Source organism: Odocoileus virginianus, chromosome 28 (assembly GCF_023699985.2).
Source record: "Odocoileus virginianus isolate 20LAN1187 ecotype Illinois chromosome 28, Ovbor_1.2, whole genome shotgun sequence".
Lineage (NCBI taxonomy): Eukaryota > Metazoa > Chordata > Mammalia > Artiodactyla > Cervidae > Odocoileus > Odocoileus virginianus.
Window position 1 is genome coordinate 16,085,282 of NC_069701.1, and position 27,680 is coordinate 16,112,961.

A 27,680-nucleotide genomic window follows, 5' to 3' on the forward strand; every position below is an offset into this window, starting at 1 on the left:
GCAGTTGCTGGATTAATGCTGAGGTCCCTCTCAACTCTAGCCTGTAATCACATGAGTTATAAAGCTTTGTCTTTACCATTGACCCAGTGTTTCAGCCAACAATCTTGAGAAGATAATAATCCCTTGCGTTGCCACATTTTCAGTTGGCAAACTGCGTTTGCTATACTTAATTAAAAAAATGAACCCTAGTGAGAGGTTCAAAGTTGCACAAGTTAGTGGCAGAGTCAACTGAACAAGGCCTTCTGAGTTCTGAGTTAGGCCCTGCTTGCAACTCCACTTTCAGAGGAAACATTTACTAAGTCCCTTCTGCCCCAGCATGCGAGGAGGGAGGAGGAGAAGAGCATGGGAGGTCATCTTGTCTCAACTAGGCCACCTTCAATCCCCCTTCAGGGCAGGGCACCCTCTGCACTCTGCTGACTGGTGCCCACATACTGGACCACTTCCTTCTACTCCTATGGCCAGAGCCATGAGATTGTTCATCTTTACGTTGAACTGGAATCTAACTCACTACGGCCTGCCACCCCTCCCCCGTGAAATCAAAACATCCACCCTATTCAAAAGTCATGGGCCTTAACTCTGCTTATATGAGCACAACAGTATAGTGTGACAAAACCATCCTCTAGCCTTTAACTTGCTTAGTCACACCGCAGATTGAGCAGAAAAACATTAATGTCCCCCTTTCCAAATGAGGAAACTGAGACTCGGACATAACGACAGGAGGCCCAACCCAGCTCTCCAGGCCTCAGAAGAAAGTGACTGCTGTTCCTCTCTGCAAGCCCCTTTCATGGGCTGGCCAGGCACATGGCTGCAGATGACCTGGAGTCACCCCGCATTGGACAGTTGGCCTTGCCTCTCTAAAGCACAGAGGGCAGCCAAGACCAGCCACGGATCTGTGGTGAGGGCAAACCTTCCACTCATAGCCCTTTCCAAATTGCAGGTTGTGAGCAGAGCACAGAGCATGGCCAACTCTTCTTCCCTCTGGCTGTGTGACCCTGGGCTAGTCATCACTTCTCTCAGTTTCAACTTCCTCCTATGTTGTAATAATGATAAAAGCAAGCATTGACTGAGGATTTGTTAGCCTAAGCTAAGCTGATACATGCAAAGTGCTTAGAACAGAAGTCAATTCTCCCAATAATCCTATGGCGTAGTCTTTGTTCACAGAGGAGGAAATTGAAGCCTAGGAAGGTCAAGTAATTAGTCTTAAGATGCACACTATTAGCTTTCAGACAAAAAGAAACTGGAATTAGTGGTAAATCCTGCCCACTGATATTAACAGTTATGAGGAGTAGAGAGGACGTTTGTGTGTAATACCTGATATATTGCAAAATCTCAGTAAACACGCACTGCCTCCTGGCCATTCTGATTTCCTATGCTAAGCTCCTAATTTCTCCTTTATTCTTCCATTCTAGGACTTGCTGCACACACTTCAGTTCCCTTTGTACCTATCCTGGTGCTCAGCCATGCAAATGCTCAGTAGATGCTGGCTGACCGATGACCACTAGACTCACTTTCTGATGCACTCTAGAGTCCTTGGTTATAATGTTCAGTCACCTTAAAAAATAGGGTCCCTGGCTTGGAAGGAGGCAGTAGTGAGGCCTTTGACCCAGCGAGGGAGTCCAAGTGGCTGCAGCCACACATGGCCCAGGCATGGCAGGTGCTCAAAACCAGTTCATGGGCCTGAATCTTAGGGGAGGCTCTTTTCCAGAATTCTAGGAGAGCTACGCCATATTCCTGTCCTGGCAGTCTTCCTCATACACACTGTTCTTTCTCAATGTGTTAATGTAAACAGTTTGCAATATACATTAGCTGGAGGACTTCACTGGTGGTTCAGTGATTAAGAATCCAACCTTGCAACAGCACAGGTTCCATCCCTGGTCCAGGAACTAATATTCCACATGCAGTGGAGCAGCTAAGCCTGTGTGTCCCAACTAGAGAGTCCATGCACTGCAATGAAAGATCCCACATGATGTAACAAAGATCCCGTGTGCCACAACTGAGATCTGATGCAGCCAAATGCATATATATATATATATATATATATATATATATATATTTATAAAGAACCTACAGAGGTGGGATGGGGTGGAGGGTGCGAGAGAGAGAGGTTCAAGATGGACAAGACATATATATATTTATGGCTGAGTCACGTTTTTGTATGGCAGAAACCAACACAACATTGTAAAGTAATTATCCTCCAATTAAGAACAAATTTAAAAAGAAGATGCATTAGCCTGATAGTAACTCCACCAGTCAGTCACGTGGAGAATTTGCATAAAACTATTTCTGAACCTATCCGTGGAAAAGAGCAAGTTTCTAAATTAATAAAGTGAAAAAATATAATTTTAATAGATTACTTAAGTAAACATTTGATTAATTCATTTTAGCCCTAACATACTTTTTGTTTGCTTTTTCACTTTTCTAGGAAAACACCACACCATGCTGCTTGGGAAATGAAGTTCCCCGGCCAGGGAATCAAACTGACTCCCTCCGCAGTGAAAGCACATAGTCCCAATCACAGGACTGCCAGGTAAGGGAAAACATTCTTAAAATGTCTTTCCTCTGGCAAATGGGTTTTTTTTTTTGTTTTTTTTTTTTTGTTTTTTTTTTGTATTTGAACATCCAGGATGGCTGGGCAGTGAATTTAGCCAGAGACCAGGAGGCTGGACACTGTGGTTTGGGTCCTGGGGCTTCTTCCAGGTCCACTTGTGACCGGGCTTCCTGGGCCCTCGCCTCCATGACTATAAAGTGAAGGGTTTGGAGATCTCTGAGGGAAAGGCCTTCCAGTCTTGTTTGTATAATTCCTTCTGAATCCATGTTTGGGTCACTAAGAATATCATTACCCAAGTCTAGTGTCCTCCTCGTTAACCCAGCTCCAGGGTCACTGACTCAGGTCTGGACAACATGATGTTATGCTTGCAGACAGGGCTGGGAGAACTGAGCTGGGGTGGTGGGCAGGGCAGGGGGGCCCCATCAGCAGCGGCCTCCTGGGCCTCCCTTTCCCCATTTACTCAACAAGGGGGGCTGGTCTTCATTAAGTCCTCTATGGCTCGGAATTTAGGGAACTCCACCAAAGCACAGCCCCTGTGTGGCCCACTGTGTCATTCTGCCCCTGTCTATGCATCATAATCCCATCTCAGGCTCGTCCATTCCTAGACTCGCTCATGGACATGGCCCCAGGGATGGAACGGGCACTGCACGCTTGAGTGAGTGAGCAAACTGGTAACAGGGGGATAAATGAACTCTGTGCGTGTGTTAGTCACTTAGTCCTATCCGACTCTACAACCCCATGGACTGTAGCCCACCAGGCTCATCTGTCCATCAAATACTCCAGGCAAGAATGCTGGAGTGAGTTGCCACTGCCTTCTCCAGGGAATTTTCTTGACCCAGGGCTCAAACCCGGGTCTCCTGCATTACAGACAGATTCTTTACCATCTGTGCCACCAAGAAAGCCCCTCAGTGAGCTGCATGAGTGAACAAATGCAGAACAGACCAAGAAGCCCTGTGAAGGGGGGCAGGAGAGTCTGCACGGCCAGGGTCATCCTGCCAGCAGGCTACAGGCGGAGACTGCATCCAGGCCCACCTGGCAGATGAAAGATAAAATGCTCCTGAGTCAGCAGCTGCCAGCTGGCTCCAGGTATCAGGGAACTAAGTGCACAGGCTGGACTCAGACAAGTTCTAGGAGTGGGGAAAGGAGGAAGGCAAGAAAGAAAGGACAAGAGCGTGAGGTCTTCTCAGGGGATGCCGGGGGGCAGGAGAGGTGGCCCTTGGTTCCAGAAGGGTCTGCTGGTCTCAGGGGCCCCTGCCATTTCTCAAGGTTGGGAGGTTATCTTGTGCGGCTGGGCCACTGCAGGTGGAAGTAGCAATGGAGAACAAGGAGGCAGCAGAGGCTAGACCTCAAGCACCATTCTGTTTCCCCCAGACTTCCCTCCCACCTTCAGGTGGGGAAGCTGAGGCTGAATGAGCCCCTTTACTGGAATGGCCTCTGCAGAGCTTCCTGTGACCTCACCCTCAGGTTACCTGATCACTCCAAGTTAGAAAACCTGAAGTGGTCCCAGATGGACTGGGGTCAAGGCCCCCAAGAGCCAGGCCAGGAACACCATGTGAATGTTGTGCAAGTGATAAACTGATCAAGTCGTGCTCTGGGGCAGCCAGATTCCAAGAAAGTGTGGCAGGGCTTGAGCCCAGGCAGCTACAGAATGGGCTCACACCTAGGCTGTGACAAGTTTTTGAGCTTTAAAAATAATTCATATACACACACACTCATGGGAATTCCCTAGTGGGCTAGTGCTTAAGACTCTGCTCTACAAATGCAGAGAGCAAGGGTTCGCCCCCCTAGCGGGGGCACTAAAATCTCACATACCTTAGGGTGTTGCCAAAAAAACCAAAAAACAAAAACAGAATACACACCCTCATATCACCTGATTGATGTCCATGGACCTCAGGCTGTTTGTTACTCCAGTTCTGATCTACTGGGAAACATATGAAGTCAAGTCACTGTGTGCTCCCACCCCCAGCCTTACCAGGAGGAGTCAGAAGAAAACCGGACAAAGTCCGCACCCTCCAGGACAAGACTTGCTCTATCACTGGGGGGACTTCTTGTGTTGAGAGCCTGCTTTGTGTCTGCGCTGTGCTGGGTCTGGGGTTATAACAGGGCATGAGGCAGACAAGGCACCCCACTCAGGCAGTTTGTGTCTAGTGAGAAGAAATCCACAATGAACATATGCACAGATAAATATGACCATATCACATGGCGACGTGTACCAGGAAGAAAACAAATTAATGAGCTAGACCCTTGCAACTATACAAGTGTGCTCTGGAGCCTAGCAGCATCCAAGCACCAGGGAGCTCACCAGAAATGCAGTCTCAGACCCTGCCCAGGATCTCCTGAATCTCCATTTCAATGAGATCCTCAGCGGATGCCTATGGTCAAGGGGTCAGGAATTCTTTCCAAGCATGGTTATTACCCCAGGGGAAAAGAAATATTCATTAACATATTGAGACCTGAATATTCTCAGTTTCTGGAAGCTCTGTCTTGCAGGTAGAGGGAACAACCAGTACTACTAATCAGAAAATAGTCTCCTTAAAGCCACATCTGGAACTTCCCTGGTGGTCAAGACTTTGCCTTCCAATGCAGCAGGTGTTGGTTCAATCTCTCCTGGAGGAGCTAAAATCCCACATGCCTCACAGTCAAACAACCAAAACATATAACAGAAACAATATTGTAACAAATTTAATAAAGACTTTAAAAATGGTTCCTATAAAAAAAAATATTGTAACAAATTTAATAAAGACTTTAAAAATGGTCCCTATCAAAAAAAAAAAGCTTCCGTGGTGGCTCAGTGGTAAAGAACCTGTCTGTCAATGCAAGAGACGTTGAGTTCAATCCCTGGGTCAGGAAGATCCCCTGGATGAGGAAATGGCAACCCACCTCCAGTATTCTTGCCTGGAAAATCCCATGGACAGAGGAGCCTACGGGGCTATAGTCCATGGAGTTGCAAAAGAGTCAGACACAACTCAGCAACTAAAAAAATAACAAATGTTTTTTAAAAAAATCTTTAAAAAGAAAAAGCCATAACTAACTTACTGGGGAATCTTAAGCAAGTCACCCCACCTCTCCAGGCCTCAGTTTCCCACCTGGAAAATTGAGGCATTGAACTAAATAGAGGCTCTTTCAAACTGGGGGGGGACCCACAGTCCTCTGAATGGAGGATTTTGAGGCATCAAGAGTCAAATGACCAGCTAAGAAAGCTATTTGAGGGAGCAGCAGGGCCTTGGAGTCCCAAGACCTACATGTAAGACATGACTGAGCGACTGGATACACACAAACATACAGTAAATAAAAACTTAAATGGGAATGGAAACAGCAACTTAAGGAGCCATCTCTGGGAAGAAGGAGGATGAAAGAGGGGTATACACAGGTACTTTCTATTTGTTAGGTCTTATTTCTCAAGCTGAGTGATGGGTACATGGATATTTATATAATTCATTCTCTCATATTTATTAATACATTAAGTACTTAAAACAACAACAAAAAGGAAAAGTTGGAAATGTTTTCCAGGTAGAGGAACCAGCTTGAGCAAATGTCCAAGGACACGAAGTAGCAAGAGTATTGCCCCCCTTCTCCCAAACTTCACAGCTCAGTTCAGTTCAGTTCAGTTGCTCAGTCACGTGCAGAGTATTGGAGCTTCAGCTTCATCATCAGTCCTTCCAGTGATTTCCTTTAGGATTGGCTGGTTTGATCTCCTTGCAGTCCAAGTGATTCTCAACGGTCTTCTCCAACACCACAGTTCAAAAGCATCAATTCTTCTGTGCTCAGCTCTCCTTATAGTCCAACTCCCACATCCATACATGACTACTAGAAAAACCATAGCCTTGACTAGATGGATCTTTGTTGGCAAAGTAATATCTCTGCTTTTTAATATGCTGTCTAGGTTGGTCATAGCTTTTCTTCCAAGGATCAAGCGTCTTTTAATTTCATGGATGCAGTCACCATCTACAGTGATTTTGGAGCCCCCCTCCCCAAAATAAAGTCTGTCACTGTTTTCATTGTTTCCCCATCTATGTGCCAGGAAGTGATGGGACTGGATATCATGATCTTAGTTTTCTGAATGTTGAGTTTTAAGCCAGCTTTTTCACTCTCCTCTTTCACCTTCACAAGAGGCTCTTTAGTTCCTCGTCACTTTCTGCCATATGCAGGTGTCATCTGCATATCTGACGTTATTGATATTTTTCCAGGCAATCTTGATTTCAGCTTGTGCTTCATCCAGCCTGGCGTTTCGCATGATGTACTCTGCATGTAAGTTAAATAAGCAGGGTGACAATATACAGCCTTGACATACTCCTTTCCCAATTTGGAACACCACAGCAGCTTTTCCAAATCTTTACTCCCCCACTTCCCATCTCAGCCCTTTCGCCCAGCCTCACACTCCGCGGCTGACCTTTCTGACCTGATAAGCCCCCTCCCCATCGGATAGGCTCTCACCCCGGTAACCTCTCATGTCATTCAATACACGAAGGCATGCGTCGTCTCGAACCCTGCAGACTCCAGGAAGACTGGGCCCGAACCCTGCAGACTCCAGGAAGACTGGGCCCGAGCCAGACGCGAGGCGGGGGGACGGCCGCTGCAGCTCCGGACAGCAGGGGGCGCTGCGGGGCAGGCCAGGACCGCGGCTCCGCCCGCGCCAGCCTCTGGGTCCCTGGGCGGAAACACACGCGTTTCCAAGAGGTAATTGTCCGTCTCGTTGAGATAAAAAGGGTTGAACGATGGGGAGAGAGAGGGAAGAAAACCGTTCTAAGACCCAATTCGCTAAACAGGCGTCGTTAATGTTTCCGAGCTCTTTATTAAAGAAGGAGTTTGACTCAACAGCTGGAAATCACAGAGCCGATTTCTTTCTTGCCTGACACCTGTCCTTTAGAACCGATTCTGCGCACTCACGCTTTACTCTTCCGGGGATGAAATCTTGGCAGGTCTCCTAGCTTTCCGAGAGTCTCCCGTTTATTTTTTTACTTGTATTTTTTGTCTTTTTGTGACTGGGTTTATTTCATTTAGCGTGATATCTCAGGATTCATCCATGTTGTTGTACGTGATAGTTTCCCTCCTTGTTAAGGCCGAAGAGCATTCCATTGTGTGTATACATTACTACATTTATTTTATCTATTTTTTTCCTTTTTTTTCCATTTATTTTTATTAGTTGGTATTTTATCTATTTATTCATCGATGGACATTTGAGTTGCTTCTATCGCTTGGCTTTTGTGAATAATGCTGTTTTGGTGTGTGTGTGTGTGTGTGTGTGTGTGTGTGTGTGTGTTTTAATTGGTTGGAGGCTAATTACTTACAATATTGTAGTGGTTTTTGCCATACATTGACATGAATCAGCCATGGATTTACATGTTTTCCCCGTCCTGATCCCCCCTCCCACCTCCCTCTGAGTCTCCCGTTTATAATCAGGTAATCCACATGCCGGGGCAAGCCTTAAAGCAAACCTGCCCAGATCCAGCTCCCTCTGGCTGGGACACCCGCTGGCTGGGGAGGGCACCGGGCAGTCTCCCTCCCCTGCGAAACTTCTGTTCCTTCTGCTCCTTCCCGGGCTGTCTCTGGCTCTCCAGAGTTGGGGGCAGAGGGGGCGGAAAAGTCACAGCCAAGAAGGTCTACCCACGGCACTGCCCTCTGGTCTTTCGTTTGTTCTGTCCCTAAGTAGTGCCTGACTCTTTGCAACCCCATAGACTGCAGCACGCCGGGCTTCCCTGTCCTTCCCCATCCCCTGAAGTTGGTACAAACTCAAGTCCATGGAGTTGGTGATGCCATCCAACCATCTCGTCCTCTGTCGTCCCCTTCTCCTCCTGCCCTCAATCTTTCCCAGCATCAGGGTCTTTTCCAATGAGCTGGCTCTTCGCATCAGGTGGCCAAAGGATTGGAGCTTCAGCTTCGGCATCAGTCCTTCCAATGAAATCAGGTGTGATTTCCTCTAGGATTGACTGGTTTGATCTCCTTGCAGTCCAAGGGACTCTCAAGAGTCTTCTCCACTACTTCTGGTCTTGGCAGTTTCCAGATGCTGACACTTTCCCTCAGGAGCACGTTTGGTAGGCTCCTTGGAGACTCACAACACCATTCAGTTCCAGCACCCCTAAAAAGAAGTGCACTTCCTCTTTCATGCTGCTTACAGCCCCTCGGCTTCTGCATCCCTCCTCACAAATCTAGCCTCATTCTGTGGGAGTCCCCTAAGTGGAAGCTCTCTTCAACAGGGTCCTCTCCAAGAAGGCCTCATTCTTTTTTTTTTTTTTTTTAATGATTTATTACTTTTCCTGATTCTTTATGGAATATTAAGTTCCCTAACCAGGGATCGAGCCTGCTGTGCCCTGCATTGAAAGCATGGAGTCTTAACCACTGGACTACCAGGGAAGTCCCAAGAAAGCCTCATTCTGCTCCTTACCTGGGTTCTACATGTGCCGTAAGAGAATCACACAGCTGGAAGTGCAGCCCCTTGCCTAGGAACTACCCCCCAACTCACCAGATCCCACAGCCTCCCCACTCCAAGGCTCCCCAAATAGTTCTCCCAAAGCCTATTTCCCCTGGTTTGAGGGGGAGAAAGGGTCCTTCCCCTTCCTGGTGAGGTGTGGGTTGGGGGACAGGCAGAGTGAATGCCCTGACATCTCTCTGAAGAGAGTCTTCTGTGGCGTTCCTGGGGGATGTTCTCTCTTTGAGAGGCAGGTAACTGAGGACATGGCTCTTAGCCCTGCTGCCTCCCCGCCTCCTGAGTTCTGAACTCATTTTAAGTTCAGCAGCTCTGGCCTTTGAGGCCTCAGCTGAAATTCTGAGGTGAATGGAAAAGTCTTTGATTATGTCTTATTAGTTTCCAACCTTGGCCTGAGAACACTGTCTCTAACCTCAACCTAGAAAAGACCTTGCCAGAGGATACGCCCGGAACACAAACCTGTCCCTCCCCTGGTAAATTCTTCATGCTCCAGCCACTTCCAACAGGCAAGTTGCATGTCAGCTCCTGGGCTTTACAGCCACTTCCCAAACCTCATGTCTCCTCTCACTTTGCCTTTCCTTCCACCAGAGGAATTCTACTCCACTTCTCTAGTTGCCTCACTCCTTGAGGTCTTTGAAGACCAGAGTCAAAATGTCTCCTTCTCCAGAAAGCCTCCCCTGATACCCCCTCCTCTGTACTTCCACAGGCCTTGCCACAATTCATGTTCTGTTATGATCACCTCGATTTGTACCCATCTCCCCAACTTGATTCTGAGCTCTTTGAGGGCAAGGATGGAATTGTTTTGCTGAGTGTGTTTACATTGTTTGTATGAACAACACTTTCAAAAAGGAAGCAAAATCACCTATAATCCCAGCGCTTTTTAAATTTTTAGTTGATTTACAATGTTGTCTTAATTTCTGCTGTATAGCAAAGTGATCCAGTCATACATATATATACATTCTTTTTTATATTCTTTTCCATTATGGTTTGCCATAGGATACTGAATATAGTTCTCTGTGCTACACAATAGGACCTTGTTTGTCCTTAGCATATAGTAGCTCCATCTGCTAACCCCAACCTCCCACTTCGTCTCTCCCTCAACCCCTCCTCCTTGGCAAACAGGAGTCTGTTCTCTGTGTCCGTGAGACTCTTTCTATTTCCTAAATAGGTTTATTTGTGTCATATTTTAGATTCCACATGTAAGTGATATATCATATGGTGTTTGTCTATTTCTGACTTACTTCACTTCGTATGATAATCTCTAGTTGCATCCATCTTGTGGCAAATGGCATTCTTTTTTCCTTTTTATGGCTTAGTAGTAGTCCACTGTGTATATACACCACTTCTTTATCCATTCTTCTGTTGATGGACATTTAGGTTGCTTCCATGTCCTGGCTATTGTGAATAGTGCTGCTATGAACATAGAGCTACATGTATATTTTTGGATTAGAATTTTATCTAGATATATGCCCAGGAGTGGGGTTGCTGGCTCATATGACGGCTCTATTTTTGGTTTTCTGAGGAACCTCCATACGGTCTCCGTAGTGGCTGTACCAACTTACACTCCCATCAGTAGTGCAGTAGGGTTCCCTTTTCTTTACACCCTCCCCAGCATTTGTTATTTGTAGAGTTTTTAATGATGGCCATTTTGACTGATGACCAGCACTTAACTTTTGATATTACAGAGAGGACAAAGAATCTTCCTTCTCCTATGTGTCCCACCGATCTTACATCCAGTGACAAACACTTTTAAGAGGGTGATATGATTCTTTACTGTCTTTTCCTGGCACACATGTGCACATACAGAATTTTATTTCTTATGATCAGCTTTGTCTACAATTTCCATTTTCACTTTCCATATTATTGCATATGATTCTACCTCATTCATTTTTAAATTATGTGTGCATGTGTGTGTGTGTGTGTGTGTGTGTGTGTGTGTGTGTAAAACAGAAAAATTTTCCACTTTAACCATTTTTAAGTGCATGATTTACTGGCATTAATTACATTCACCATATTGTGCAACCATCACTATTTCCAAACTTTTTCATCATCCCAAAAACAGAAGCTCTGTACCCATTAAGCAATAACTCCTCATGCTCCCCAGCCCCTCTCTCCATAACCCCTGGTTAGGGTGACCTCAAATCTACTTTCTGGCTCTACAAATGCCCCATTTTTTTTTTAAACGGTGAATATTATTCCACAGTAGGAGATGTTATCATCTATTCAACCATTCTCTACTAATAGACATTTCAGCTGTTCCCAGGTTTTTTATAACAAGCAAAGCTGCTACAAATCACGCAGAAAGTTGAGGAATGGGTTGCTAGTTGCTGAGACATAGGGTGTGTGCATTCAAAAATCTAACAGACACTGTTAGACACTGTTCAGTCTGTGCATCGCTTTTCACAGGAAGGTTTCTGACCCTTGTTGCCAGATATTCTGGTTTAATAAGAGTGCACTGGGGCCCAGCAACCTGAATTTTTATAGACATCCTACTCGATTATTGTGATATGAGAACTCACAATGAGAAACAGAGCCGTGTGGCCATGTTGCCGGGCCCCCAACATCTGCCCTCTTCCCTCGAGCAACGTCATAAACTGTGACACCCCAACCCACAGCCTGCTGCCAACAATTCAAGGCTGCCCTGATGAGTCATCAGGCACAGTGAGCAGGCCCCCAGGGTGACAGAGCCTCTAAGGAAATCTTGATGGATTGTGCGTCTCCCAACCTGCAAGCGCTGAGTCACCCTGGTTACCAAGCAGCTCCCAATTCTGTTAGCTTTGCCCTTTGTGGGAGGCAAACTCACCCCTCATTCAGATCAGGGCCCATCAAGGAAAAGCTTATCTCCCTGGGGAAATTATGACTCACGCATCAGGAGTGGTGGGTGAAGGACAGAGAGGAGAGGAGAGGAGAAAAGAGACAGAAACAAGGCTGAATTCATTCCAGGAGTGGGAGAAGTTAAGAGGTGAAGAAAAAAAGAGTAGAGAGGGAAAGAAAGCAAAGTGACTAGAGTTTGTTTTTTTTTTTTTTTAGTGATTAGAGTTTGAGGGAAGTCACAGAAAGGAAAGAAAGAGAAAGGGGAGAGGGAGCAAGAAGGAGGAGGAGAGGAGAGAAAGAAAAGGCAACATGGAGCAGAATGTGGGATGAGTTCCTCAGCTGGCATTTTGGATCAGTCCAGAAAAAACTGCTCATCAGATCTCAGGAAGTCTCCGGTGGTGTGGTTCTCAGGCCCTGCCTATAAGCCAACTTGCATTTTCAGCCTCACCAGCACTCCCCGGCAATCTTCTGGGGGTGGGTGGTGGAGGTCAGCCTCTGAGTATCGGGCAAAAACATACTGAGGAGCAGTCACACTGTGTGTGCCCAGGTATGGCGTACAGCCTTCCCAGTCATTTGGCAACAAGGAACAGATCCTCAAAAAAGGTGCACACTCCTTGCTCCGTGTCTTAGCTATAGAGGACGCTCCTTGCAGTGCTAGTAATGGTAAAGGAGAAAAAAGAATGAAGGCAGAAGTGAAATGTGGTTTAACAGATTTATGATACATTCTTATGACATACTGTGATACAGCCATTATGGTGGTATAGACGAGCCCTTAATAAAATGGGGGAAATCCTCACAACACTAGATGAAAAAAAATAAGTACATGTTTAAATTTATCTTTAAAATGGTATGATTCAAACTTCCCTGGGGATCTAGTGGTTATGACTCTGTGTTTACACTTCAGGGGGTGCGGATTTGATCCCTGGTCGGGTAAGTTCTGCATGCTACGGGATGTGACAAAATAATAATAGTAAAGGTATGATTCCAATTTTGTTTGTGGGTATGGGTGTAATGGGGATGGCATTGCCTCTGCCCTGACTCAGAGTCTTCTGCAAGTTCAGTTCAATACTGTGCTAAGAGAAAGCTGTCTTGTTCTTTTTTGTCAACCTCATGTCTAGCCTCTACCCCTTCCTCACTAGCCTCATGGTCTCCCTGTAGGGGACATTCCCATCAAAGTCTTGCCAGGGTGATAATTCCTAGTCCCTGCTCACACTGCAGAAGCCCATATGATTGGATTCCTCTTCTGCCTGCCCCTGGTGTAGCTGGAGGCCCTCCTGTGACCACGATAGTGGAAGTCACTCGGTTTTGCAGTGTGATCCTGGCCAGGCTCCTGCCGCTAGGCCATCTGAGCCCATCCCCTGGGAATACTGACGCTTGCGTACTAAGTCGCTTCAGTCTTGTCCAACTCTGTGCGACCTCTAGGCTCCTCTGTCCATGGGGATTCTCCAGGCAAGAATACTAGAGTGGGTTACCATACCCTCCTCCAGGGGATCTTCCTGACCCAGGGATCAAACCTACCTCTCTTATGTCTCCTGAATTGGCAGGTGGGTTCTTTACCACTAGTGCCACCTAGGAAGCCCAGGGAACACTGATCATCTAAAGAAATTTCCTTTTGGTTTAAGGAGCTGGCCTTGGCTTCTGTGGTTTGCCACCAGAAGCCTGGTCTGATACTTTCTCTGGGTTCAGCCGCTGGAAGTTTGGCCACCACTGCCCGCTCAGTGGGCGGCCCCCCTCCCTTCCTTGGGTTAGGGTGTCCTGGGGCTGCGTGAGGAAGTGCCTGTCTGGGGTAATCAGGTGCGGCCTGCACCCTGGGGCTGGGCAGCCGGCGAAGGAGGAGCTGGATAGGATGCGGTTAATTCTTCTCCAGGATCCCAAGGAGGATGAGCAGGCAGAGGTCCTGGACACCTGAGCTGTAGGATGTGCTCTTCTCAGTGACAGCGGGTAAAGAGTAACTCGCTCCCCAAAACTGGCCCTGCAAGCCAGTAGCTGCCAGCATGCCCTGAAAAACAAGGTCTGGGGAAGAGATAGGAGGACGTCCAGCTCTCAGACAGGACCAGAGAGAGGCCGGGCACCCAACTAATGGCTCAGAGAGGGAGGCGCCACCCGCCAGGAGTGAGAATCCACTGACTCTGGAGGTCCCAGGACTTGTAGCTCTGTCCATGTCAGCTATGCTGATCTACACTATCTTTGCTGGGCAGGATTCCGTCAGAAGCCCTCAGATTAAAAGGGTCTCTGGGCATCCCTTGGGGAGGGTTGAGGGAGAAGAGCTGGAAAGATGATCCCCCTTTCACAGCTGGTCTGGTAGGGGGAGGAGCCAGGGGCAAGAATGGGTAGCAATGTTTGTTGTTGTCTTTTTTTTTAGCAATGGTTTTTTTTTTTTAAAAACTAGGGACCTCCCTAGTGGTCTAGTGGTTAAGAATCTGCCTGCCAACGCAAGAGACACAGGTTCGATCCCTGGTCCTGGAAGATCCCACATGCCAGGGAGCAACTAAGCCCAAGTACCACAACTACTGAGCCCATGTGCCCTAGACCCCACGCTCTGCAGCAAGAGAAACCACCAGGGTGAGAAGCCGGTGCACCGCAACTAAAGAGCAGCCCGTTTGCTGCAACTGGAAAAAGCCTGCATGCAGCAAGGAAGACCCAGCGCAGCTAAAAAAAAATAAATAAATACATAAAATTTTAAAAAATTTGAAGTATAACTCAAGTACAGAGGAATGCACCCAAGTAATTTTCACAAAATGTAAACATGTCTGTGTAACCGTTACCTTGGCGACGACGAAAGACATAACTCAGGATCTCAGAAGTTCCCCATTTGGTGACAATGATGATTTTAAAGAGGAAAGTGGACAAGGTCTGAGAGCAAAGGAGGAAGGAAAGAAAAGATCCTCCCAGGTGCCAGTTGACTGACACGTGGTCCTGGAGACACAGCAGGAGGCCCCCCTGTCTATATTAGCACCAGCTGCTGAACTGGCCTGCATTCAGAGCTCCGGGGCACACACCCGGTGTTCAGAGTCTGTCTTTGGGAACTTGGTGAGCCATGGGCAGCCCTGCCAAGAAAGGCAAGGAATTGGGTGTTTGGAGAAGATCACAGAACAGGTAGGACTGGGCTGAGAGCCTGAGGGCAAACAGGAAAGAGAATTGTTTCCGGGCTGGGAGGGCCTGCCAATGCTTGGTCCCAGGGGAGTGGCTGCCACAGTCACTATTTGTTCCCCCAAGTTTCTGTTTGTCCAAGAATGATTCATGTAGGTTCCACTGATCAGTCCCTCCTTCTCTTTCCCACTGTGAGCTGCTGTGCCAAGGGCACGGGGCACTGGGGGACATGCACAGCAGTGATGCCAGGAAGACCTGAGTTTGAACCCCAGCTCTAGGCTGTGTGACTCTGGAAAAGTTTCACTCCGTCTCTGACTTCAGTCAGAGAAATGGGACAATAACCTCATGCAATAGCTGTGAAGAGGAAATGAGATAAGCCACATTAAATGCCTGACATTAGGCAGGCACTTAAAAAATGCTTGCTCACTTTTCTTTGTCCTTTTTGCATTTAACAAATATTTATCTGGGGCCTGGTGTAAAGCAGGCAGCTATGCTAGGTGCTGGGAAGAGAGTGGTGAACAAAACCGATATGGAGACTGGCTTCTGTTATGGAGCTTAGAATCTAACGAGAGAGAGAGATTCAATAAACAAACATATACACGTCGTGAAAGAGAAGCACAATGTGTTATGAAAAAGAACATCAGGACTTCCCTGGTGGTGCAGAGGATAAGAATCTGCCGGCCAGTGCAGGGGACATGGGTTCGATCCCTGGTCTGGGAAGTTTTCACATGCTGAAGAGCAACCAAGCCCACGTACCACAATTACTCAGCCCGTGCTCCAGAGACCAAGAAACTGCACCTTCTGAGTCCCCATGCCGCAGCGCTGAAGCCCGTGCACCTGAAGCCTGCACTGTGCAACAAGAGAAGCCACTGCAATGAGAAGCTCATGCAGAAGGGCTGCAGCTGGAGGGCGGCCCTTGCTCTCCACAACTAGAGAAAGCCTGTGTGTAGTAACGAGGACCCAGCACAGCCAAAAATAAATTAATAAATAAGTTAAATAAAGCAGTGTGTACATGTCAAAAAAAAAAAAGAATATCAGTGGTGACTTCCTTCCAACAGAGTGGTGAAGGAAGGCCTCTTGGGAGAGGTAACACTTAAGCTAAGACCTTAAAGGATGAGAATGAACCAGGCGTTTTGGAAAGCAGGACTCAAGGTGGGAAAAAGGCACAGATTTTGAAGCCAGATATGGGATGGGTTTCAAATCTTGAGTCCACTGCCCAGCAGCTGTGGGACTTTAGGTAAATCCCTTTACCAGTTGGGGCCTCAGTTTTATCTTCCTTAAAAAACACTTTACAGAATTGTGACAATGAAACCCAACTGTGTATATCAAATGCCCTGCCTGGAGTCTCAGTAAAAATCAGTTCCCTTCCTGTACCAGCTCTTGATGAATTGTTGAGCAACTGGCATAGAAATGATGCATGCATGCATTTAATGCATGCACACACACACACACACACGTGCAGTACACACACTATCAAAAACACACACAGGCAGGACACAGGTACCTCCTCAAACTGGGGATTCAAGGAGAGGTCCATGAAGGGACTCTGCAGAGATGCAGGGACTGAGGAGAGAAGCAAGGAATAGTGCCGTCCCTCAGGACAGTGAACCGTGGGGGCCTGAAAGGAAGACAGTGGCTACCAGAACCACAGAGAGGGTGTGGAGAAGGTGCCTGAGGGACACAGCTGACTTACACGGCCCTGGCAGGGAGGGAGCCAGGGAATAAAGAGTCTGATCCCACCTCCCTTTGCCCTCTGATCTCTAGGCCTCACGGTGGCCAGACTCAGACTCAAGCTGGACGGCATAGGTATTGTATTGCATGCTCAGTCACTCAGTCATGTCTCTTTGCGTCCCCATGGACAGTAACCCACCAGGCTCCTCTGTCCATGGGGATTCTCCAGGCAAGAATACTGGAGAAGGTTGCCATGCCCTCCTCCAGGGGATCTTTCTGACTCAGGGATGGAATCCACATCTCTTTTGTCTCTTGCATTGGCAGGCGGGTTCTTTACCACTAGCGTTGCCTGAGAAGCCCTCTGTCCTCCACACATGATTTCTTTTTAATTTTTAAAAACTTATTTATTTTTATTGTATTCTATTTGTTTGGCCGTGTTGCTCAGCTTTTGGGATCTTAGTTCCCTGACCAAGGATCAAACCTGTACCCCCTGCAGTGGAAGCACAGAGTCCTAACCACTGGACCACCAGGGAATTCTCATGACTTCTTTAAAAATAAATAAATAAATAAATAAATAAATAAATAAGAAACACTCCTAGAGAGTGTTCGGAAAAGAAAGAAGGAAAGGAATGAGGGAAGGAAGACAGGCCCTTGTCCAACTCCCAGTACCTGACACCATGATTGACACATAGGAGGCCCTCAGGTATCTGCTTCCCCATCTCTAAAGGGGGATAGCACTACCTGCTATTTGTTCTGAAGATGAAATAAAACTCTCCAAAGAACCTGGCCCAAAGTCAGACCAGTCCAGTTCATTTCTGGACCATTCTGTAAAGACCTGGATATTCCTCAAAGGGCATAGGGCGGAGGGAAGGGAAGAGGGTCCTTGTGGGTTGGCAGGGGTCTCCCCCACTGCAGAACTCACAAAGGGAGCCTTGTGTAGGAGTGGTGGCAGGATGCTTCGAACGACAGCTGGGCCCAGGGCTGCCAGGCCTGGGCTGGGCTGGGTTGGGCACTCTGCCACAGGCGGCCCTGTGAGGGCCCTTTCATCTGAGTCCCAGCTGCCACTTGGCTGGCTGGCCCGAAGCCCAGCAGCCTGGAGAGGAGAGGGGCTGGCAGCTTTGTCTCAGGAAGAAGAACAAAGAGGAGGGCAGAGGGAAGCAGTGCTTGCTCTTGGATTCAGGCCAAAGGGAAACAAGATCCAGTTCTAGGCAACACCAAGGTACTGTTTGAATTCCTTTGTTGCCATAGCATTAAGCAAGACCATTTCACAGAGACGGTCTCAAACAATATCCCAGCCCCCACCATGTTACAGGTGGAGAACTGAGGCCCAGAGATGGGCAGGGGCCTGGCCAAGGTTACACATGAATGGCAGAGCCACAGCTGGAACCCTGGTCAATCTCTTGTGCCCTGGTGCTGAAGGATTCTGAAAGAAGCACTTCACCTCTGGGACCCCTGGGGTTCTCATACGTAAAATAGAGGTGCTAATTCCTATTTTGAATGCTGAGGGTCAAATGTGCTAATGGATATAAAAGGAAGAAGAAGGCTATTTGACTTGGGTCTTGAAGGCTGTGTAGGAGTTTTCCAGAGAAGGAACTGGTGAGGAAAGGCATTCTGAGCACAAGGAACAGCATAAACAAAGTTCAAGAAGGTATAGGAATGTAGGTTGTTTCAGGGCAGCTGGAGCTGGAGGAGAAACCGGAAATGGGGCCCAGGCTTCTTGATGCTGTCAGAAGTGCCCACTGCCCCTCCAAGTGTCCAGCCCTCCTTTCTGTGGTGATGACCTTTCAGAACTCAGCCTCCCCATGGAATCATCCTGGCCCATACAGCTGATCAGCCCTCTGGGAGGAGTCAGACAATGTGAGGGGAAGGGGCTTCATGTGCTGGGCAGAGCCGGCCTGGCCCACGGGAGGCTCCCTAACCCAGATGCAGCAGGCAGGGAGGCCTGCTTTGAGGAGGTCACAGCTGCCTCCCCATGGCTCAATCCCATTTGCAAGTCATGGTATTTAAGGTACACACTCGTACCCAGTTTCTCAGTCCATCCAGGCTGCTATGACAAAAATACTGGAAATTGAGTGGTTTATAAGGAACATTTATTTCACACCACTCTGGAAGTTAGGAAGTAGAAGATCATGTTGCCAGTGGACCTGGTGTCTGATGAAAGCCCGCTTTCTGGTTCATAGATGGCCATCTTCTTTCTGAGTCCTCATATGGTGGAAGGAAGGAGCCAGAGAGCTCCCTTTTATAAGGGGGGGGGGGTGTCTCTTTTATAAGAGCACTAATCCCATTGTTTCATGACTTAATCATCTCCCAAAGGCACCACCTAACATCATCACATTGATGATTAGGTCTCAGTGTGACTTTTGGAGGGAGATAAATGTTCAGACCATAGCACCCAGATACAAAGCAATTCTTTACAGTCATAGAATTCTGGAGTGAGAAAAACATGGAGTTTAAGCTTGGTTCTGTCTATTACCAGCTGTGTGGCCTTTTAGCCATTCACTGAACTTCCCTGAGCCTCGGTTCCCTCATCTGTAGAGTAAGTCTAACTGCTTGGAAGAACTTAGACAAGAACCTGTGTTCAGTACGGGTGCTCAACACATGATCATTTTCATTTCCCTCCTTTCTCTGGCACAGCTGACCCCTCTGCTGGGAGGAGTCCCTAGCAGGCTTCTCTCAACAAAGCTTTCTGCGCTTCAAGACCCAGCTTGGGGCCAGCTCTTCCATGAAGCCTTTCCAGACCCTTCAAACTGGAAAGCTGACTTCCTCTTGGGCTGCCTTGCGCTTGTCCTATGTTATTGTGTTTTCTTTTGTTTCACTCTTTCATACTTTTTCATGTTCACTGCAACTAGTGGCATAATATAAATATGTATTAAGAAAAGCATTTCTTTTTTACAGATTTATTTGCTTGTTTTGACTGAGCTAGGTCTTCGATGCTGTGTGGGCTTTTCTCTAGCTGCAGCAAGCAGGGGCTACTCTCCAGTTGTGGTGTACACAATACATTGCAGTGACTTCTCTTGTGGAGCACAGGCTCTGGGACATGAGAGCTTCAGAAGTTGTGGCTTCTGGGCTCTAGAGCACAGGCTCAGTAGTTGTGGCACACAGCTCAGCTGCTCTGTGGCATGTGGAATCTTCCCGCATCAGGGATCAAACCTGTGTCTCAACTAGCAGATGATTCTTTACCACTGACCGCCACCAGGGAAGCCCAAGAAAACCATTTCTTAATCAATAATTTCCCCTCTCTATTTCTATCCCATTTGTACAGAATAACCAACAGTAACATCCACCGTGCATCCTTCTACACTTTTCTAAGTATACGTTCACATGTGTGTCCTTGTGCTCAGCCATGTCTGACTCTTTGTGACCCTTTGGACTGTAGCCTGCCAGGTTCCTCTATCCATGGGATTTTTCAGGCAACAATACTGGAGTGGGTTGCCATGCCCTCCTTCAGGGGATCTTCCTGATGCAGGGACTGAACCCACATCTCCTGTATCTCTTGCATTGTAGGCAGATTCTTTACCCATTAAGCCATCAGGGAAGCCCATATGTTCACATAAATAGATATACATTTATATGAGGTTTATGTTTATGTCTTTACTGAATTCCCATAGTATACACTGTTCTGATGTTTGTTTTTAATTGTTTAATAAATCATGAGGGGCTTCCCAAGTGGTGCAGTGGTAAAGAATCTGTCTGCCAATGCAGGAGACACAAGAAACACCCAGTTTGATCGGGGAGATCCCCTGGAAGATGACATGGCCCCCCACTCCAGTATTCTTGCCTGGAGAATCCCATGGACAGAGGAGCCTGGCGGGCTACCGTCCATGGGGTTGCAAAGAGTTGGACACAACTGAAGTGACTTAACATGCATGGATGCATGGGTTTTGGGGAAGAGGATCACCGAGACAAAGTGCCATTTTCATCACACTCTATCAAGGATACACATCATTATCATAATTTCTGACTCCTGCTGCTGACCTTGATCACCTGGATAATCACCAGGCAAAGTTGTCTCTGTCATTTTCTCCACTGTGCATTTACTCTTCTATTCCCCTCTCTTTCCTCTTTGGAAGGTCATTCTACAGGCCTGTACTATACAAGAGTTATGCCCCACTTCATAAGGATTATTTTTTTAATAGTTCCTTTTAATTTTTTAAAGTTTTATTTATTTATTTTTGGCTGCACTGGGTCTTGGTGGCTGTGCAGGGTCTTTCTCTAGTTGCTGGGGGAGGGGGGTATTCTCAAGCTGGGACGGGAGGACTTCTAGTGCCCGTGGGCTCCAGCAATTGCAGTTCACAAGCTCCAGAGTACAGTAAATAAATCTTTTGCTTAGTTGTGGCCCCTGGGCTTAGGTGCCACGGGGTATGTAGAATCTTCCCGGACGGGGGAGGGGGGGGGGGCTAGGGATTGAACCCAGGTTCTCTGCATCGGCAGGCAGATTCTTTAATAATAATATATTAATAATCCCAGATCACCAGGATTATGTTTTACCAGCAAAATAACACACACAGCAGGTACCTAGCATGTGCTGCACTTTCAGCAGTTGATCTCAGGTGACTATATAATCCACTCTCCCCTGGTGACTCACTTTTCTTACCTGTAAAATGGGTGTTTCTCATCCTTCACCCCCAGGGCTGTAGTGAGTGGATAGTGTCCAGGACGTCAACGTCAGTTCCCTCTCCCTTCCCCATTTGGTTGTCCAGAAACCCAGACAAGAGAGGGGCAGTGACCAGCCTAAGGTGTCACCGCCAACTGCAGCCCAATCAGGGCTCTCACCACACCCCGGGTAGGATTCCCCCACCCCCGGGCGGGAGCCAGGTACACTTCGGCCGGCCACAAGTACCCTGCTCGGGCCAGCGCCCGCGGGGCCAGGGGAGATGAGCCTGACCTCAGCGCCCGACTCCCGGCCGAGCAGCCGGGCCGCGCCCCCCGCGGGCCGGCGGACGGTGAGTGCGAAGCCCGCAGCAGGCGTGCAGAGCCGCCCGGCTCCGGGCCCGCGGCCCTCCCTTTCCTCACTCCTTCCAGGGCCCTCTAACCCTTCCCTCCCCGCAGGTCTGGGTTCCCCTGCTTCGGGCGCGCGCCTCTCGGCTTGCGGCTGCCGCTTCGATCTCTCCTGCGGCGCCCCGCTTTCGGTGCCGGCTCCGGCTCGGTCCGGCCGCTCCTCGTGGCCCTCTTCCCGGCTTGGTCTCCCCGTCTGCTCTAAGTCTCGCCTCACAGCCCCTTGGGCTCGCCCCTCCTCCTTCCCTGCCCCACCCCTCCTGCGGGTGGGAGTAGCCCCAGTGGGGGCGGGCCGGAGTTCCGTCCCCTCACCCCCACCCCACCGCACCCCTTCTGCAACCTGAACCCCTGCCCTCTGGCTGGCTCCTGAGTCTTCCTGCTTGCGCCTGTTTCCTCCCAGGATTGGGGGTGGGGAGAAGGGGGGGAGTGTGCACCGAAGGGGACTGTCAAGAAAAAGCCCAGCGCACTCTAGTATCAGAACCTTCTCAGCTCTCCCGAGCTAGGTGCCATCTCCAAGGCTTGTAGGAAGGGAAAGCAGCCCCAGCCGTGGGGCGACTTTGGCATTTACCAGTTAGGTGATGACAGCCTCATTGTTGTTGGTTGTTGACAAAGTCACCTGATCAGAGGCGTTGCCACCCAAGGTGCCCAATAAATGTTTGAATTAATTATCAGAAGAGGGAGGAAGCCTGGGCGGCGCTTGACGCGAAGTAGGCCAAGACTGGCCTTTATTAGAACCCCAGGCGCTCCTGTAAGTCAGCGCTGAGGGTAAGTGCGGTTCAATTCTACAGACACGTCGAGCACCCTCCTGTGGGGAGCCCTGCCGTATGTACTGGTAACGTGAAGATGAATCTGGGATAATTCTCCCTTAGGAGCCTTCCACGCTAGTGGGGAATTCAGATGAAGGAACAAAACTACAAGAGAGAGATAACTACCATGACGGGGGAAGTACACGGGCCTCTGAAGTCACAAGCAGACAACCCATCCAGAAAATTCCCGGAGTAATTAACTTGAAGGCTGAGTGGGCTGAGTGACGGGACAGTGGGTGGTAAGGACAGTGGGTGGTAAGCGGAGTGAACGCCGGCGGACAGCGGGGCCCAGCGTGCTCTGGTTGGTTCCTAATGGGAGACCAGCGGGTGGCTCTGCTAGTTGATTGTCAGGGTTACAAAGGGTCTTGTAAACCTTGTTAAGGAGTCTGGAGTTTACCTTTACAGAGATGTGGGATCACTGAAGTGGTTAATGCAGGTGGTGACTAGATCAGATTTGCTCTTCAGAGAAACTGCTCTGATTTCAGAGTTGATATTGGATTGGGTGAGGACATTCCAGGGAGCCAGGAGCTGTGGATCTGACCAGGCATTTAGAATCACCAGGATTTAGTGACTTATCACCTGTGTGTGGGGGAGGTTGAGAACATGAGCAGAGTGCAAGATTACAGTCTAGGTTTCTGGCTCAGATGACTGAGATAGGATGCAGTGGGAAAATGTCCAAGTTGTGGTGTGGGGAGAGATCTTGGGACTTGGGGATGTATGACTGGAGATGTCCCTCCACTGACTAGACTAAGAGTGACCTAAGGAAACATATGAATGTTTGGTGGGGTTAGAGTTGGGTCTGTCTGATTCATCCTTGTGTACCAGCACTAGCCTGATACCCACATTTCCCCAGCCCCTGCACACAGGTCAGGCTTGCCCATCGAGGAATGCTTCACCAGGGTGACTGGGTAGAACAGGTGGGGAAGAGGGGCTGTGAGGAAGGGCTGGTAGTCTAGAAGAGGGATGGGAAAGAAGTCTTTATCTGCTAGAAACAAATACAGCAGTATTCATGAATGACGTAGGAGGTTTGGGATTCCCAAAGAGGTTTGGTGTCTTTAGAAAACAAGGAGGGAAAAGGGACAGAATTAAGAAGCTTGGGGACAGGGCCCAGGTCTTGGGTGATAAAGAGATGGGGGTGAAGATATCAGGGCAGGGGACTATTTTGTTTAGTATCTGGAAATGAGCTTCAGAAATAACATTTGAAGTAATTGGATTCATTAAACTTTCAGAGCTGAAGAAACTCAGAGTTCTCTTCATCCATTTTGCCTCCCTATATCATAGATGACTAAGTTTAAGCTCAGAGTGGCTCAGACGGTAAAGAGTCTACCTGCTATGCAGGAGACCCAGGTTCAATCCCTGGGTTGGGAAGATCCCCTGGAGAAGGGAATGGCAACCTGTATTCTTGCCTGGAAAATCCCATGGATGGAGGAGCCTGGTGGGCCCCAATCCATGGGGTCACGAAGAGTCAGACATGACTGAGCGACTAACACACTCAAGCCTGGAGAAGGAAGTGAGATGCCCCAGGAACATAGCTAATAACTTGGCAGCAGTGGGACTGGATGTTGGGAGGGTGGGAGTAGAGCACGCATACTGTCCTCAGTCAGACTGACACGGATTTGATCCCAGCTGCCACTTACACCACGTGGCGCTAGTGGTAAAAAACCCACCTGCCAATGCAGGAGACATAAATTCAATCCCTGGATCAAGAAAATCCCTGGATCAAGAAAATCCCCTGGAGCAAGGCACGGCAACTCACTCCAGTATTCAATCCCTGGATCAAGAAAATCCCCTGGAGCAAGGCACGGCAACTCACTCCATTCTCTTGCCTGGAGAATCCCATGGACCAAGGAGCCTGATGGGCTACAGTCAGTGGGGTCGCAAAGAGTCAGACAAGACTGAAGCAACTTGTAACACAGCACAGTGACTTTCTCACTTCCTGACTGGGTGATCCTTCTCTCTGAGCTTTCCTTACCTGCAATGTGGGGATATTAAGAGCACTTGTGAGCTTTCAGTGGTAGAGGAGTGGGAAGAACCCATCACCAACCCACTCAGGGGTTAGAGTCTGCAACTTCTCACTTAACTGCCTGCTTTACAGAACCACTTTTAGGTTAACCAAACACCCTTGCCAAGGAGCCTGGAGGTTTATGGGGAAAAGAGAGAGTCACAGGTTCTGGGCTTATTTTTCTCAAGGCTGAATTGTTTGGCTGCTGTCAGAATGCATCCTCTTTTCTCCCCTCTCCGTTCCATCGAGCATAACTGTCCCTGGGTAGGAACTGTTGCTATGGCAACTTGGTTCTTCCCCCGAAATCTGGCTGCCTTGAGCTCTCTTAATTCCCGTACTTTAATCTTAGAGGTAGAGCCCACAGACAAATTGAAAAGGAAGTCACACCTCAATCAGACTGAAGGACATTCCTATTCCCCTGGCCCTGCAATGACCTGTAGTCAAGTCTCCAGTTTGGAAATCCAGCTTCCCCCCCAACACTGCAGATCTTTTCCACACCCACAGCCATCGCATCCCCTAGGAGACCTTCCCTGACAACCTCCAGCCCTCGTCCACAGAAGGAGCCAATCACTTTTACCTTTGAGCCTTCCCCCTCAGCACCTACACATCGAAACCATCTGCCTCCTTCTCTCCCCTGTGAGCTCCTCAAGGGCAGAAACTCATGTTCATCTGCTTCAGAGAAGGCTTGGGTGGAATAGGTTCTTCCTACATTTTGTTGGATGACTGGGAAATGAAGAGTGGAGGTGTTCCAAGGTTGGAAATTAACTTCTGTAATGACTAAGTGCAAGCTTCAGGGTAAGTCAGACCTGAGTTCAAATCCTGTGACATTATCACTTCATAACTGGTTGATCTTAAGCAACTTAAACTTCACCTCCTTAGTTTCTTCATCTGGAAAATGGGGATTTAATATGTTCTTCATAGGATTGGTGTGAAGGTGGTGTTAGTAACTTTGCACAGTTAGAAGCCTGTGAAGGGAGGTCTGCTTGTTCCTCTTGTTCCAGCTGCCTGACACAAAGTAGGTGCATACATGTTTTATTGAATGGATCTTAAATGATGAAAGGTGTTCAGGAAACTGGTTTGTAGGGTAATAACTGATGTATCACCGCATGTGTAATAATCACTAATGGAGTATTCAGGTATTTTTGTTAGGTCTGTGGGGCAGCACTTAATATCCCCCAAATGAAGCCTGACTCTCAGTCTCTTTTCTATGTCTAAGTCCCTGTCTATGTTGGCCTGTGGGCATCTCCAGGCAGATACCGCATGGGTCTTACCCACATTCTTAGTGCTCAGCCTGAGAGAAGAGGCCTCTAAAAATTCTGATGAACAGCTAAATCTAATTTATATTTGCACCATACGTTACCATTTATGAGGCATTTTTACACCTGTTATATTTGGTTTTACTGACCTTGTCACCACCAAGGATATTCCTGTTATTTAATCCCATGGGCCTTTATTTTGAAAAAGTACCCATCAAACAAATTCTGTTAATGTCATGCCAACTGCTAGCCAGAACTTCTGATTTATATGAAATAAGAATTTTTATCACCATTCCCAGCACAGGATGTGAACACACAGTAAGTACCAAAGAAATGATTCCTGGATTGAATTCATTTATGGTTTCTTTAACCTTTCTAAAAGGTTGAAAATGTATTTCTCCCTTTTCCCGATGCCTTAAAAAAAAAACAAAACACACAACTATGTCTTATATCTAAGCATTCCTGTCAGGACCTCATTGTCACAAAAGCTCCAAATCCTTATTTTATGAATAAGGAATCTGAGGTCTAGGGAGGGGAAAAGTCTTGCCACAGGCCACACACTTTACAGTATTCTTCCTGCAACTTGCTTCCACAGCAGCTTCCTCCACTAATATTCTGTGACCTAAATGAGAAAATGCAAATGCTTGAAATTCGGTATTCTTATTTCAAACCAAAATATTTTCCTTCCTTAAAATGCCTACTCTCTGTAGCTCTACAACATAAATAGAACCCCTTTCCTGTAAGATGGACATTCCAGTAAGCTGAAGCCAATTCTTACGGCTCCCCTAAATTCTGTAGGGTATTATTCTTTGGATGAAAATGAATCATGAGCTCCCCGGAGGTGGCGCTGTTGGTCATTCTGCCTCTTGTGCCCCCCAGGAATCTCCGGTCGTGGACCTGAACGTGGGGGGTGAGTTCTATACCACCACCTTGGGCACCCTGAGGAAGTTCCCAGGCTCAAAGCTGGCAGAGATGTTCTCCAGCCCCGCCAAGGCCTGCCTGGATGCCGAGGGACGCTTCTTCATCGATCGCTGCGGCACCTACTTTGGACCCATCCTGGAATATCTGCGCAGTGGGCAGCTGCCCACCCAGCACATCCCGGAGGTGTACCTTGAGGCTCAGTACTACGAGATCAAGCCCTTGATCAAATACCTGGAGGACACGCCGCAGATCTTCGGCGAGCAGGTGGCGCGGAAGCAGTTCCTGCTGCAGGTGCCTGGATACAGCGAGAACCTGGAGCTCATGGTGCGCCTGGCGCGCGCCGAGGCGGTGGCGGCGCGCTGCTCCCGAGTCCTGGTGTGCCTGGTACGAAACGAAAAGGAGGACGCAAACTGCGCAGACGCCCTGCGCTCCCTGGAGGCGAACAAAAGGTCAGTGGTCAAATTCGGGCCTTGGAAGGCAGCCCTGGATATCAGTGACCTCCTGGACTGCCTGAACATGGACATTAAGGCCCAAGGGTACCAGGTATGCTATTCACACAACAGTCCGTTACCAGCCAAGGTCTCCGACTACTTCTATACATTCAGCTTCAGCTGGTGGTGATCCCCAGGGGCCGGGGCTCTTTGTTATGGGCTCTGGTGGGAAGTATGAAATTAAAAGTTGCCTTTAAGTGTCATCTTTCTTTAAAAACAAAACAAAACAAAAACAAAAAACAGAAGTTCCCTAATGGTCCAGTGGTTAAGAATCCACCTGCCCAATGCAGGGGACGTGGGTTTGACCCCTGGCCTGGGAATATTCCACATGCTGCAAGGCAACTAAGCCTCTGGGCCAGAACTACTGAGTCCACCACTCCGGAGGTCTGCTCAGCAACCAGAGAAACCAGCCCAATGAGAAGTCTGCCCACGAAAGCTGGGGAGTAGCCCACCCCCCAGCTTGCCGCAACCAGAGAAAGCCAGTGCACAATGAAGACACAGTACAGCTAAAAACAAATAAATAAAATTTAAACAAAAAAACAAATAGACATCAGAAATTTCCATGGTGGTCTAGTTGAGTTTTGCCACCAAATATTTGTTTCCCTCTTGAGGTTCTTTCCATCCATGGCAACTGACTCCACTGTACTTGCCCACTGAGGTGC

General features: G+C 48.1%; 1 protein-coding gene across 8 annotated transcripts; it reads left to right on the plus strand.

The window, feature by feature from the left end:
• The first annotated feature begins 2,427 nt into the window (after window positions 1–2,427).
• Window positions 2,428–27,221, plus strand: KCTD14 (potassium channel tetramerization domain containing 14). 8 transcript variants are annotated; one of them, XR_011484314.1, is made up of 3 exons: window positions 2,428–2,527; window positions 12,691–12,762; window positions 14,176–14,650. XR_011484314.1 is itself a non-coding variant. In XM_070457244.1 (3 exons), exons 1-3 carry the CDS (start codon window positions 6,997–6,999, stop codon window positions 27,146–27,148), a joined length of 918 nt encoding a protein of 305 aa, XP_070313345.1. In that variant the 5' UTR covers window positions 6,982–6,996; the 3' UTR covers window positions 27,149–27,221. The 8 variants fall into 8 exon arrangements, 3 of the variants coding, with proteins under 3 accessions (XP_070313345.1, XP_070313346.1, XP_020770806.1); XR_011484316.1 differs by having other exon boundaries at window positions 12,691–12,716; XM_070457244.1 differs by lacking the exons at window positions 2,428–2,527; window positions 14,176–14,650 and adding exons at window positions 6,982–7,225; window positions 26,486–27,221 and having other exon boundaries at window positions 12,691–12,716.
• Window positions 27,222–27,680: the final 459 nt, after the last annotated feature.

What these genes read in the sequence shown, in the direction of transcription:
- KCTD14 (XM_070457244.1), top strand. Translation starts at nt 6,997, where the DNA reads ATGTCATTCAATACACGAAGGCATGCGTCGTCTCGAACCCTGCAGACT. An exon ending in AACACACGCGTTTCCAAGAG is followed by an intron (nt 7,226 to 12,690) that starts GTAATTGTCCGT and finishes TTTACACTTCAG; the next exon opens with GGGGTGCGGATTTGATCCCT. An exon ending in CGGATTTGATCCCTGGTCGG is followed by an intron (nt 12,717 to 26,485) that starts GTAAGTTCTGCA and finishes TGTGCCCCCCAG; the next exon opens with GAATCTCCGGTCGTGGACCT.